Source organism: Cebus imitator, unplaced genomic scaffold, assembly GCF_001604975.1.
Source record: "Cebus imitator isolate Cc_AM_T3 unplaced genomic scaffold, Cebus_imitator-1.0 Scaffold34, whole genome shotgun sequence".
Classification (NCBI taxonomy): Eukaryota; Metazoa; Chordata; class Mammalia; order Primates; family Cebidae; genus Cebus; species Cebus imitator.
The window spans coordinates 9,802,646-9,817,857 of NW_016107349.1; the positions used below are offsets into that span (position 1 = coordinate 9,802,646).

Below are 15,212 nucleotides of genomic sequence, written 5' to 3' on the forward strand. Positions count from 1 at the left end.
GATTCTCCTGCCTCAGCCTCCCAAGTAGCTGGGATTACAGGCCCCTGCCACCACACCCAGCTCACTTCTGTGTTTTTATTAGAGACAGGGTTCCACCATGTTGGCGAGGCTGGTCTCAAACTCCTGACCTCAAGTGATCCACCCACCTCAGCCTCCCAAAGTATTGGGATTACAGACGTGAGCCACCATGCCTGGCCAAGAGCACTTTAATTCAGAGTTTAAAATGTGTAGGAGGCTGGTCACGGTGGTTTCATGCCTGTAATCCCAGCACTTTGGAAGTCCAAGGCAGGTAGATTATTTGAGATCAGGAGTTCGAGACCAGTCTGGTCAACATAGTGAAACCCCATCTCTACTAAAATTACAAAAATTAGCCGGGCAGTAGTGGTACATGCCTGTAATCCCAGCTACATGAAAGGCTGAGGCAGGAGAATTGCTTGAGCCTGCAAGGCAGAGGTTGCAGTGAGCCAAGATCATACCACTATATTCCAGTCTGGGCAACAGAGTGAGACCCTGTCTCAAAAACAAAAAAACAGTACCTAGAAAAGTAATTAGAATTGCACTTTTCCCAATTAAGTAGCTATAGTTTACATTTTGTTGAAAGGACAGTATCTTGTAGAAGATTGAGCTCATGTCTTAAAATTACTTTTGATTGCTTTTTTTTTTTAATTTTTGTTTGAGACAGGGTCTCGCTCTGTTGCACAGGCTGGAGTGCAATGGCACAATCTCAGCTCACTGCAGTCTCCGCCTCCCAGGTTTAAGCAGTTCTCCTGCCTCAGCCTCCTGAGTAGCTGGGACTCTAGGCACGCGCCACTGCATCTGGCTAATTTTTGTATTTTTAGTAGAGATGGGGTTTCACCATGTTGGCCAGGCTGGTCTTGAACTCCTGACCTTGTGATCCACCCAGCTCAGCCTCCCAAAGTGCTGGGATTTCAGGCATGAGCCACTAATCCCAGCCTATTTTTAAAATGTTTCAAGAATTAAATACCTATTATGTTCTTGACAGAGCTCAAGAGGATATAGAGTTTTTATTCATAACTTTTTCTTTGGTGAGAAAAGCAAGACAAAAGTGAATTAGAAAAGGGGAAACACCTTCCAGATCATGGTGATGGAGTGTAAGCTGCTTTCCCCACCTATCAGGGTAGAGCTAGAAACAGTGAATGGGGCAGTCTTTGAGACTGCATACACTTTGGCACATAAGTCGGTAGGTACGGTAGCCCTGCTCCTTCCAGTTTTGGTTGGATGCCATGCAATCCTGTGGTGTGTCTCACAGTGTTTTAGAATGGTAAAGCTGTTTGGTTTCCTCCAGAGCTGGGAGCAGGGTTAATTCTTATGGCTCCAAGAATTGATAGAGGGGAAAGAGAAAGCCAAAGCAGCTGAACATCAAATATCCAGATCCAGGTGGTAACCGATGGCAAACCACAGGATGGGTGAGGCATACCTCTTTCCACAGCCCCCACCATGCATCATTTAGTCTTCTTTCCCACCAATGCCATGTCTTCTCCCACCTCTCCTACTCCTACCCTAGTAGCATGAAGGATTCGCTGTTGCTGCGACCAGCCCTTGGAAGCCATGTGTGATGAAAGGAGTGCTCTGGCACCTAGCATGTGATCCCAACATGCTCTTCCACTTTGTGACCTTGGATAATACCTGTTAACTGTCCAGCCACAGATTCCACATCTGTAGAATGAGAATAAACCCTCCTCTGGATTGCTGTGAAGACTTAGTGTGATAGCATATGACAGAGCTTCTAGGATGGTACCTGGCAGAGAGGTGCTTGGCATGTGTTAGTTCTCTTCCCCCTTTGCAGGAATAGCTGTGCATTTGGGTTGTGTCCCTTTTGCTGCCCCACAGCTTAGCACACAATATGGCAGGTCAGCATTCTTCAAGGGAGATCTCATTCCTTGCCCTTTTCTATCCATTTTTAACTCTGACCTCATTAATGCTACCATTTTGTCTACAAAAAGATGAATATGGCCACTCTGAAATTCATAATTCTATTTGGTAGGATTCATTGACGTTAGTGTGTGATTTGCCTGGTAATCGATGTCTTGACTAATGGAAATATTTGTAAACCTTCTATCATGAATCCCTAACTGACTTAATTACAATCAGCTGCTGATTTGGCAACTGTGTATGTAAATTTGCCCAGATTTCAGGGAGCACATTTCACAAACGGAAAGAAGATGGCTCAGCAGCTGTCATTTCTCCAACTTTGCATTAATTTGCTGTTTGCCAGCTTGGGTTAATTTCTCGTTTTGGCAAGAGCGAAATATCTCATTCTCTTTTCCGTCCTTGCATCCTTTTTCTTATCTTTTTATGCTAATTTCATCCTGCCTAGATAGTATTCATGTTGTTGTTTATTTGGAGAGAGCCAGTGGTTCATTTTTTTTTTCCCCCATGTGCGAATTGAGTTTCATCAGTAAGTGTTAAGTAGCACTCTGTCCTCAATGGAAATGGTAAAATAAGACAGAGTTACAGCCTTGAGAAGTGACAATTTAGTTGGAGAGAGAACCTACATTTCTGTAATATTGAAACAATACTATTGAAAACAACAGGGAGATAAAAATCATCCATTATTAGATTAGAAAATAAACCTATGTACTGAAGGAGTAATAGGAATGTACAGGTAAGAGTGTTTCACATTTAATAAAATATATTTATTTATTTGTTTATTTTTGAGACAGTGTTTCACTCTGTTGCCCAAGCTGGATATAGTGGCACAGCCTCAGCTCACTGCAACCTCTGCCACCCGGGTTCAAGTGATTCACCTGCCTGAGACTCCTGAGTAGCTGCGATTACAGGTGTCCACCACCACACCCAGCTAATTTTTGTATTTTTAGTGGAGACAGGGCTTGACCATGTTGGCTAGGCTGGTCCCAAACTCCTAACCTCAGATGATCTGCCAGCCTCAGCCTCCCAAAGTGCTCAGATTACAGGCATGGGCCATTGTACCCGGCAGCAAAATGTATTTTTGCATTTCATTCACAACAGTCCTGAGGTGGGATAGATCCTTAGAGATACAAGTGGAAAACTGAGGCTCAGGGACATTGAATGGCTTACGTAGGGTCAAAGGGCTTCTAAATGGCAGTCTGGAGCTCAGGTCTTCAGACTTCAGATGGAAAGCTCTTATCTATATCCTAGCTCCTCTCTCTCACTGGAGTTAAAATAAGAGAAATGTGTTTGGCTAGAGGTCTGGGGCGGCCACATGAAAAAAGAGTGGACCCAATTAGGTCTCATTTGGGTTAATGAAGAATAGGCAAGACTTACCTCAAGCCAAGATAACACACTGGTGACAAGTGTGGAATCTATGGATACAAAAAACCACTCTAATGGTAATAAAGCATCTTTCAAACTTTTTAAAATTTCAACTCATAATAAATACATTTTATATTTTAGTGTATTGTGCACGAGTATACCCATGTGCCAAAACAAAACTTCACGAACCAGTAATTAAAAATATATAGTATCCCAACTTACTCTATTTTAGTTGTTTAAAAAATACTAGCCATGATACAACAAGAGGTTGTTGACCATACTTTGAATCTCAGACAAGAAGGTTCCCGTGGTCCCTAGAAGTAACAGGTGTTGCTGAATAGATAATAAGGGGCCAGGCTGGAGGGATGTGAAGTGCCAGGACTGGCCAGGTGGACAGAATAGGGTAAAAGTTCATTTACGCCATTACCCCATTTACCAAATACTCAACATTTTTGAAAGATTTTCAACCTATCACTTAGGCAGGATTTCATCATGGTAATGTATAGAAGGGAAGATTATAAATGTTTAAAGTTTGGGTAATATGAGAGTTTAAAAAAATTCCTTTAGCTATTTGTTACATTTGCATTGGAAAGGTATTATATATTTTGAAAGTACTGTTAATGCTTTTTGATCCTTTGCTGTTTTTAAAGGAAAATGATGCTGCTGCTCTATGAAGAAGGCCTCCGGGTTGTCATACACACCTCCAACCTGATCCATGCTGACTGGCATCAGAAAACTCAAGGGTTCGTAGGGGCCTGCTCACTTCCTGGCAGTGTGTGTGCTGAGAAAGGTCAAAAGCCAGGACATTCACTTTATTCTTTTTCTATTTTTTTTTTTTTTTTTTTTTTGTAAAAATGACACACAGGCCTAGGAAAGAGTTGTATGCAGAAAAACTTACAGTATACTTTTCCAGCCTGCCCATTCTACCTTCTTGGGGTAACCAGTGTTAACAGGAGCATAATCATCCACAGCTACCTCTATTATGCATGTGAACGTACATTTCTATTTACACGTAGTAGTCCCTTCCTTGTTTTTAGAGAAATGGCATCATATACACTCTGTAGCTAAGTAGAGGGAATAGTACATGCAGAGTATCTGAGGCAGAAAAGGGGTTACAGAATGAAAGATCTGAACCCATCGATTTCCCGGTAGTATTTACCAGATGGCTTTTGTGGTTTCTCCTTACTGGCGTACCCACCTGTATTTTTGCTTGCCACTTCCCAAACAGGAGTCAAAGGAAAAGTTGGGGTGGGGCCTGGTCATGTTAATAGTGTGCTAAATATTTCCTCACTCCCCCCAGTCAGTATATTTTCTTTGTTTGAAACAAATTTAATGTGGTGTCTTTTTAGAGCCATTAGTATGTTAAAATTGTGAATCTCCAAGAGAAGAATTGAATATGAAAGTGTTTCTGAACTTTTTAGACTACTAACCCTCTATACTTGGTGCAAGTTTTCATCCCCTTTTAAAGAGTTGTTTGCTTTTTAAAAGGGATTTGTAGGGATTTGCTCAAATCAAGTTCAGCTATTGTTCTTGATTATGACTAACTTTAATTTTTCATTTAAGCCATTTTGCACATCTCTGTCTGTCCTTGAGAAGAGCTGGTCAACAAACAGCCTTCTGTGTTGGGAGAAACTCGGATGTTTGTCTAGCGCCATTTGTGGGTTCACGTATTCTCTGTCATCTTCCTCTGCCTCACCCTGCCCCGTATTGCCTCACTTGGTCTACAACTCCTAATTTGGAGTATGTTACTTCCAACTAAGCTCTGCTGAGCCCGTTACATCTTTTTTTTTTTTGGACTCGCTCTGTTACCCAGGTTAGAGTGCTGTGGTGTGATCACGGCTCACTGCAACCTCGACCTCCCAGGCTCAAGTGATTCTCCCACCTCAGCCTCTGGGTAACTGGGACTGCAGGCACACACCACCACACCTGACTTACCTTCTGTATTTTTTGTAGAGACAGGGTTTTGCTTAGTTACCCAGGCTGGTCTCAAACTTCCGGGCTCAAACGATACGCCTGCCTCAACCTCCCAAAGTGCTTAGATTACAGGCGTGAACCACCACGCCTGGCCCCAAGTTACATCTTAGTTTGAGCTGAAATAGCTTTCCAGCTTCCTTCGGCAGGTTTTGCTTCAACCTGAGTATGCTGTGCAGGGCAAGTGTAACTTCTCTTCCTTAAGGCAGTCCTTCAGGGTTTGAAAGGGAGTCTTGTCTCTGAGCCTCACATCTCTTGTTCACCCCTCACTCCCCTACCCCACCATAGCATGTGGCTTTGAGCCCCCATCCCCAATTCCTTGTAGTTTTTATAAACATAAAAATGTTTATTTTTATAACAAAATTTTTAATAACATTTTATAACAACATTTTTATAACTTAACAATTTTTATAACATAAAAATGTTCTAATTTTTCAGTATCCCACTTAAAATATGCTTTTCAAAATGAAATGTGGCCCTGACTGGTCCAGGTTTGAGGGGATAGCTACTCTATCTTTAAGTCTTAGCTGTAGCACTTTCTTGATCCACTGAATTTGTGGCCAACTGTGCCTTTGGTACCCCAAGAGCCTCTAAACCAGCTCTCCTGAGCTCCCAGATTGAGTCTGGGGACTCATGTAACCCTATCAAAAGGAAATGAGATTAATGTAGCTTTTTCTTAATGAAACAATAATTAATGTTACTGAAGGGATTTCTCAAGTTGACCCTCAGTCTCCCATGGCTCCAAGAATCCCACCCTGGGCCTCCAGTTCGTTCTGAAGTTGGAAGCTTAGCTTACAGGCAGTAGTACCTTGGGCTTCTCTGGGGTGCTTGCTAGGAGGGAAAAGGTAGGAGTAGAGGCTTGGGTGTTTCCTTTATTTAAAAATAATTTTTTAATTTAAGATTTTTAAAAACTTACTGACTAGGTAGGAACTTCATATGGTTCAAAACTCAGAAAGTACCAAGGCTATGAAATCTTCCTCTGGCAGCCATCCTGGTGTAGGATCCCATTATTTCATGCTTGGTATATATTCTACTCTCTAATACTTTGCATTTCATATTGTTTGTGGTAGTTTTAAAACTTTTGAAAGCAGCTTTTGTGTATAATCTCACTTCTTAATTGGTCTACCGTGGTTCTGCTAATCCCCTTCAGCTGCTCACCTGTTGATTTCTCACTTTTAAAATTAGAACCAGAGTTGTATCCAAAGCTCACAGTTCAAAAAAAAAAAAAAAGTAAATAAAATTATTTGGCTCATTATATTAATTTTCTCATCTTATTTTGTGACGTGTTAAAAATGCCTCGTATCTCAGCATCCTAGTTTAGAAAGTCATCTGTCTTGTTCCTCATCCAGAACGCACCTCTGTGTGAATCTCTGCTCCAGGAGGAGCCTTACTCAGCCTGGGAACTCTGCATTGCTATTGTAAGGAGAGGTCCTACACGTTTATCCAGCCCAACCTCGTCATTTTACACACAGAGGCAAAGCCCTAGAGAGAGCACAGGGCTTACCCAAAATGACATAGTCAGCTAAAAGCAAATCTGGGTCCAGAACCTGAGCTCCGGCCCTTGTCACACCATGCTGACTCCTGTGCTAAGGATCTCCCCAGGGTGGGAATCAGGGGTATGAAATGCCACTTGCTAGAAACTTTCAGAGTTTAGAAGATGCACTGCCAAGAGTCCTTGCACTTCTCGATGCCTTCTGTTCTGGTGGCCTGCATCTTTCCAGTCTCCTTTAGGGGCTGCCAGGTGAAAGAGGAATTGGGCAGTTTCTCTTACAGCTTAATAGATAGAACCCAGGTTGGGGGAGAGGGGAGTAGCCACAGAAGGGGAAAAAGTAACACCTGATACTTTTGACTGCTCCTGTAAGTCATTGCTTTGCAATAGTCTGGTGAGGCAGCCCTTAACCTCACTTTTGCATTTGAAGAAACTGAAACATAAGAGGTTTGAAGCCATTTTTGTAATCTGCTGTGGAGCAGTTTATAGAAGGATTGGAATTAGATATGGTTGTTTTCTATTTATGGATATAATGTGGAAGTTTTGGCAGAGAGCATTGTTTTCCTCTGGGGAAAAAGAATGAATGAAATGAAAGATGTCTGTAATGTTTCTTCACTGAATTGTTTGAAAGCTTGAGGTGGTTGTGGTATCACTGAATGTGATATATACTTACCCCAGGCACCAGAAAATATAAGACAGAAAAATACACTGCTATAGCACCTACATTATGAAAATGGGTTTTTTGAAAATAGATTTTTCACATACACTTTTACTATAGATAACACAATTCGTATTTTACATTTGGCTAACTGGGAGCTGCATTTATGCAGACAAGGGCAAATTCTTTCTGGGATTACCACGAGTAGCATGGATTTGCTCTAACCTTTAGGAGTAGAATTCTTAACTCTTGTCATCAAGTCTTAGAAAACAATATATAGGTGCAGAGGTAGGAGGAATAAGGAAGGTGTGGCAAGTGAGAGGGAGCATGGAGGGATGTGGATTGGAAGAGGTGGGCAGAGCCCAGGTCTTACTGAATCTTATTCATGGCAAGGTGTTCAGAAGTAATTCTGAATGTGATAGGAAACCATTGGAGTGGTTCTCATCAAACATCAGATTTATATTTCATGTTTCCTAAGATTACTTACCATGTGGAGATACTGAGAATTCACCTCTTTCTTAGGATGAAATCATAATCAATACAGAGATCATCATGATCAGTTGTGTGTCTGACTGTTAAAGGTTATTTTTTTTTTTAATTCCAGAATATGGTTGAGCCCCTTATACCCACAAATTGTTGATGGAACCCACAAATCTGGAGAATCAACAACACATTTTAAAGCTGATCTCATCAGTTACTTGATGGCTTATAATGCCCCTTCTCTCAAGGAGTGGATAGATGTCATCCATAAGCATGATCTCTCTGAAACAAAGTATGTACCAGCTTCTCACTTTGGGGTGTTTATAATAGGCTCATTCCCCAAGAGCCTCGTGAGGTCTGGAATACAGGGGCTTGGAAAGAGGTGGGGTGAAATCTAGCCAAGCTTCAGGACGTGATGAGGGGATGAGCAGATTCTGTCATATCTATATCTCGTTATTCTCAGGCATTAAGGTGGCAAACAGTGAATCTTCATGTTTACCTTAAACCTCCCACTGGGGTGCTCTTAAAATTAATGAGTTCTTTTCCTGGTGCTTTACGTCTTGTAGATGTTCCATCATTAGCTGGTTTACTTGAAAATGAGTTTGAGAATCATTCAAGAAAATGGATTGGCTCTCAGATCATTTCTTCATTGTATCAGTTTCCATGTGTATTTTGTGCTTTTCCTTTTTAGATGCCCAAAGCACATCTCTGTATTTTACAACTTGTGTTTTTATATCTTCATAGTGTTTATCTTATTGGTTCAACCCCCGGACGCTTTCAAGGAAGTCAAAAAGATAACTGGGGACATTTTAGACTTAGGAAGGTAACTGAACTTTTACTGTTTTAACATTTTTCAAAAATTTAATGTATATTCTCTATTTTAAAATAATTTTACATTTTGATGCAGCTTCACAGTATTTCTGCACAATTCTGGGCAAATAGATAATTGATAAATTGATAATTATAGTTCTTAGTAATTACTGCTCTTTAATGTGTTTTTGATCTTTTATAGCTGTAGGCTTTTCTAAATGGCATAAATTTATAAACCCTTTCTAGTTTTTATATTGCAATAAAAATAGAGGCTTCCTATTTATACACATATTGTAGCTTTGATTATAGCTTTTGATTATTTAACATATCAAGTTTTAAGATATAAATTCAACAAAATGTTTTTGAATAAAGACTATAATTGAACTACAATATATTTTGATTATTAAACCAGAGCCCTTAAGAAAACTAATTACAAAAATGATACTTGCTGCTGTTATGAAAATGAACAAAGAAAGGTCATAAAACAAATTGAAGATTAAAGTTTTTTTCATCTCTTTTTAGGTAGTTTCCTGACCTTAATAAATTCTCTAAAGTGGCTTTCTTAAAAATCTTAACCTCTTGCTCCGTAAACTATGTATGTAAGAATTTTCCCTTAGTTAATGAAACTTTTTATTTAAATTTCCTTTTATGAAATGAACCGCAACTTAAAGCAAGCAAGATCTTGAAGACATCTTAGGTCTTGCCCTAGAGAGAAAGTTGAGCACATTGGCCTGTACCCAGCCTTGGAGGCAGATACCCATAGCTAGGTTCAAATCTTGCTCTGTTATCTACAAGCCATGTGACCTTGACTTGTTCCTTAACTTACATTGCTTGTCGTCTATAAAGTGCACATAATAATAGTATTTTCCTCTCATGATTTTGAGGATTAAATGAAATGATGAATGTAAAACAGTACAAGGCACATGGTAATAAGACTTTAGTACGCATACACAGTTGTTTGTGGACTAATGTCTAATGGTTTTGATAGGCTAGATAATAGCATGTATTGTGTGTGATCACCATCTGATACCGAAAGTTCAACTGTAAGAAGTTTTCAAACCACTTTTTACACAGTTTCTCATGCTGTACCACAGCTTTCTTCCAGGAAGCAGGCCGGTGATTAGGTGCCTGTTTCCACCAAAGAGTAAATCTAAGCTGGAGACTTGTCCAGGATAGAGCGGCCCTTTAGGGGCTGAGCACTGCAGTAGAAACTGGGTATTGTTAAGTTGTTGGTTCAACCCTGTTTCCTACACTATGCTGTACCCAAGATGGAAATGGAAACTTTGGGATTTTTGGGAAGTGTATGTGTTAATATTAGCGCCTAAGCTGTGTTAAGGAAAATAATACATATTTAATTATACAAAACATCAGTCAGAATATGAGCCCCACTGGGGCAGGAACTACAGTTTATTTTTCTGCTCTCTCCAACCCTCTAGGTAGGCATCCAGTACATATTTAAGTGGATACAGTTTCGAAATATTTTCTGAATTGTTTCTGCAGCTTTGCATAATTGTCAAAGCAGGAAATGCAGATCAGTCTTCTCCAGTGCTTTAGCTTGTATGTGTATGTAAATATATTTTCTTTTATGTTTAGACCATCACAGCTACCTGGAGCTCAGGTGTTAAACTGTGAATTATGAATGTTAAACCTCTTTCACATGATAGGAGTCAAAATATGTAATAGTTTGACCTTCTAGGTATTGTTTAAGTGTTGTTAGCCAAAAACTCACTTTGTTTCCCCTGCTCTGACACCACAACAGTCAACACAGAAAACCTCTGTGACCAAATATGTGTGGGACTTTCCTCATAGACTAAGCAGGGGATACCAGCTGGGTGTCCTCTAATTCACTTCAGTTCTTATGCTGTCTTCCTGGAGATGTAACTGAAACGCAGGTTCACTTGGTCCCTGCTGGTAGAGTCAAATTAGCAAGTGCAAGGTCTGGTATAAAGAAAGTGACTTTTTATTCCATAGCTTTGGAATAAGCACAGGCTTCTTGTCTAAAGGAGTACTGCTTTGCTCTTGGAGCAGAAAGTAGGCACTTGTAAAGTGGGGCCCTAGCATGAATGGCACGTAGGGGAGGAAGCAAGCAGGTGGATACATTCTTACTTTCTGCCTTCTTTACCAGGCAGTCCATTTGATCTCTTCTGGGCCGAACTAGGTTGTAAAGCTGGCAGAAACTCTCCAGGTGGGAGAGATTCATAGTGGGCATACTTTGGGTTGTAAATTGACTGCTGTCCCTCAAGACAGTCCCCTCATGGGAGAAAGTTCTGCTCTGGAGTTTCTAAGCACATAGTTAGATGAACTTGCCCTGTAGGGAGTGACTGGTGAAGGAAGAATAAAAGGTTATAATTGCATTTCTAAAGAGCTAACAAGAAAGTGGGGAAGGAGTTGGGGGGAATAGAGGAAAGAGAAAAAATAAGAAAAAAATAATTGAAAAAAATACTTTTTTATAAGAAATATGGGGGTACTCAGTTGTAGAGATAGCCTCAGATCCCACAGATTGAGGACTCCGTCCCACAGACTGCCCCTCTCCCTCAGACACCAGTTGCAAGTCTGGGCCTCTAGAACTTCTGACTGACCAGCTTCAAGTTGAGGTTCCCATGACCCTCTCTTTGGGTTTGATTAATTTGCTACAGCAACTCACTGAACTTGGGGAAACACGTACTTAATGTTAACTCATTTATAATGAAGGATACAGCTGAAGAGATGCATAGAGCAAGGTATGGGAAAGGGGCACGGAGCTTTCATGCCCTCTCTGGGTGCACCACGACTCTCCGAGAGCCTGCAGGCATTCAGCTGCCAGGAAGCTCCCTCAACCCTGTCCTTCTGGTTTTTTATAGAGGCTTCGTTACATAGGCCTGGTTGATTACATCACTGGCCATTGGTGATCAGCTCAACATTTAGCCCCTCCTATCTCTGGAGGTTGGGGTGTTATGACATTTGGTCATGCCTTGGTCTTTCTCATGACCAGCCCCAATCCTGAGATTGCCTAGGGTCTGCCAACCATCAGTCTCATTAACATACAGAAAGACACACATTGGAGATCCCAAGGATTTTAGTAGTTGAATGCCAGAAAGCAGGGATGAAGACCAAATACATATTTCACAGTATCAAAGGTGCATTAAACAATTATGATTTCAAGTAAGAAGTCTAATTCCATATGACAAGTTGGTGGCTTATCTGACATTTCTACTGAAATGGGCATTTTAAACTTAAATCTGTTTTTACTTTTGGTACAAATCAAAGAATTTTCAAAAGGAGAACATCTGTCCATCTCCTCCATTAAAAATATGTTTTTAGTATTTAAAAAAATATTTCCCAAAGAAGAACAATGTGTATATGTGGGCATGAAATTGATCACTAGTATTTTCAGCTTTTCTTGTTAATTAGGCATTCCAAGAGCAGAAAACTGTTTTCAGGTATTACAGCATTTCTGTTAAGATTATATGAGTCACTTTAGCATTCACTTTTATTCTTTCCCAGCTTCTGAAAGACCATGCCTCATCCATACCTAACACAGAGTCCTGGCCTGTAGTAGGCCAGTTTTCAAGCATTGGCTCTTTGGGAGCTGATGAATCAAAGTGGTTATGTTCTGAGTTTAAAGAGAGCATGCTGACACTGGGGAAGGAAAGCAAGACTCCAGGAAAAAGCTCTGTTCCTCTTTACTTGGTAAGTGCTCATCCTCATTGAGGTAATTTATTCTCTACACAGGAGAAGAATTGAAAATTGATCCTCTTTGTAATGAAGAGATGTTTTATTCTGTGATTCTTTTTTGGGGGGTATGGGGGTGTGGAAAGAGCGGTACATTAGCATCATCATTTGTAATCAAATTGCCTCAATACCATCCAGTGCTAAGAGCTTGCTGATTCGTTCAGGAGCTCCGTTACAGACACAGATTGGCCTGTGATTTTTCTATTCTTTCTTTCAGGTTGTTGAGCCAAGGAAGAAAATATTTGATGTAGCATAGCCAGCAGAATTATGAGCATTTTAATTATTTAGAGACCTGTGAATTAATCATTAATTTTTCATTCAATGTTAACTTGACATTTCAAGGAAAAAATATTCAAATTAAAGTATAATTTTTCATCAGATATCTGTTGTTTAATTACTAGTTTGTTTTTTATAAGATGAAAACATTTTAAAATTTAAAGGATATTTTCAAATTTAAAAGTGTTTTTAACTGAGATTTTCATTTTCTTAAATGCTGATTATCATTCTTTTTCTTCAACATGGTATATTCCAAGTTGTATTGTTTTTCTTTTATTTTTAGATCTATCCTTCTGTGGAAAATGTGAGGACCAGTTTAGAAGGATATCCTGGTAATTCTTGGGGAGACTGTCTCAGTTGTGTTTTATGTATATTTCGTGAATGTCCTGGTAAAGTTTTACCAGTATTGGTTAGAAATTTGGAGACGGTTTTTCACTTAACTATATAAGGATCATAAAAATAGGCAGTATCAAGCTCTGTGTTCCATAGATGATACCTCTCAGTGTGGGTGTATTGTTAATCCTCACAGAAACCCTCTACACACTGGTTCTCATTTTTACCAGTAAGGTAACCAGCAGGTTGGTTGTCCAGACAAGATAGTCAAATAAAACCAGCTTCCCTTTTCAGAGCTTCTCTAACATACCTTCCTCTCATCTCTCTCCACTTCCTGTGTTTGAGGTACCACATGGTCCTTTCAAATGCCTGATACAGATATATCTAGGGTCTGGAATTTTTAAATTTTTACCTTTGATATAACTTTGTTGATGTGTCTGTTCTTTCAAGGGCTTCATCTGCAAATGCCTAAGATTTTTTGTAGGTATCTGTCAGCCTTGTTCTTCATTTCCCTTATACCCATACCAGGCACTAAACCTTTATTTGGAATTCAGCAGCACTGCAGATAGTGTAATCAGGAGGTATTAACTGAAAACCCAAATAGTGGTTGCCTCTAGAAAAAGCAAAGTGTAATTGGCATTTGCTGATGGCCGAAAGCAGAGTGTACCGAATTAGACTAATTTATTTCATGTATTGCTTATCAGGCTCGATAAGAAATATCTGCCAGAAAAATCTCGCTAGTGTTTGCGATGTATTTGCCCATTTTTTTGCTTCTGAATGGCAGAACTAAAATTGCTTACTTCACCGAGACCCTGGGATACAGTGGTCATTTTTCTTTGGTCCTCTATTTGTGCCTCTAATAGGCTAGATTCATTCAAAGTGTACTTTTAATGGGGAACAACATGGTATTTTTAACAAAGATGTTTTATAACTGGCTTTGAAATGGAATGTTTTTAGTTATTTGCAGTTGAAGACAGGATATTCCCTATTTGATATGTCAGCGATGTTTGGGTATAGATCTCCTTGGATATAGATCACTGTGAAGTTCCAGCTGTGTTTGGAAAGTCACCGATAAATCCACAATGGAGTTTTCTTCCTTTCAAAGATGAGCAAGCATTGACTTCAGTTGCATTTCCACTTGGAACTGTCTTTGTTCTCTTTGCAAGAATAAGGCTTTTAGAATTCCTTTTTCAAACTGAACTGTTTACTGAATTTTAATTTGTTTTTTAGCCATTATTTTCTGTGTGTCGGAATCTGTTCAGCCAGTACAAAGTTTACTGGTAAACATTTATCATACCTAAGGAAGGAAACTCATTAAGAGAACATACCTAATGCAAGTATAGACATTTTCTTTCAAATAACTATTCCATAAGATAAAGTAATGGAAGTAGTTTTTTCCTGTTACCTTCTTGCTGATTATTGTAGATTTTCCTCTTAATGAAGGATCCTCAAATTCTATTTCATAATTTTTATTGTTTTATTTTTCTTTTAAAAGCTGGGGGCTCTCTTCCCTATAGCATCCAGACAGCTGAAAAACAGAATTGGCTGCATTCCTATTTTCAGTAAGTAATTGGTTTAGACTGCTGCTATTGCTTCTTTAGGAATTAGAATGTTATTTATGTCACTGTTTTTTTTTTTTTTAAGGAACTTTATGTAATATAGCTATATTCTTTCATCTACATATGTTAGTGATGGAAATAATTTAAAACAAGGTTTTGAAATTTTTTTTTGGATAGGTTTTTAATACCAAAGAGGAAAATTTATTGCTGTGAGGTTTCTATTTAAATATTGGCATGCCAAGAAAGACAAATAAAAGATCATGTTGGGTAGTTTAGAATTTACATAAGCAGCATTTTAGTCCATTTTTCCAAAATATAAAGTATCATTATTCTGTCTATACCATCACGTGTGGCTGCAAGCTTGGTGAGGGCAGATCCTATGCTATTGTCTCCTGAGGATACAGGACAGTATCTGGCATGCTGTCAGAGTTCAGTAAATGCTAAGTGGACAAGTGAAAGGAATGCCCTTCACCCTGCATATGCTAGGCCAGTCTGTTTTTTCATATACTACAGCCTGCATATGCTAGGCCAGTCTGTTTCAAGCTTGCCTTAACAGGTGTTTGGCGAGCTGGTTAGCCAGAAATGAAAGCAGAATTACTTTGAATTATCTATAATTCAGTGTGTTTTCCTGGAGCAGCTCCTCCTCCTCCTCCTCCTCCTCCTCCTCCTC

The 15,212-nt window shown here is 39.5% G+C and overlaps 1 protein-coding gene across 3 annotated transcripts in view; it reads left to right on the forward strand.

Moving 5' to 3' along the window:
• The window catches only part of TDP1 (tyrosyl-DNA phosphodiesterase 1), a 98,348-nt gene that overhangs the window by 20,659 nt on the left and 62,477 nt on the right, over window positions 1–15,212 (forward strand). For all 3 annotated transcript variants that reach the window (XM_037737115.1, XM_017524558.2, XM_017524559.2), the window contains exons 7-12: window positions 3,906–3,998; window positions 7,978–8,145; window positions 8,598–8,676; window positions 12,147–12,332; window positions 12,934–12,982; window positions 14,479–14,545. In XM_037737115.1, coding sequence (XP_037593043.1) covers window positions 3,906–3,998; window positions 7,978–8,145; window positions 8,598–8,676; window positions 12,147–12,332; window positions 12,934–12,982; window positions 14,479–14,545 — 642 coding nt within the window. The remainder of the gene's footprint in view (window positions 1–3,905; window positions 3,999–7,977; window positions 8,146–8,597; window positions 8,677–12,146; window positions 12,333–12,933; window positions 12,983–14,478; window positions 14,546–15,212) is intronic.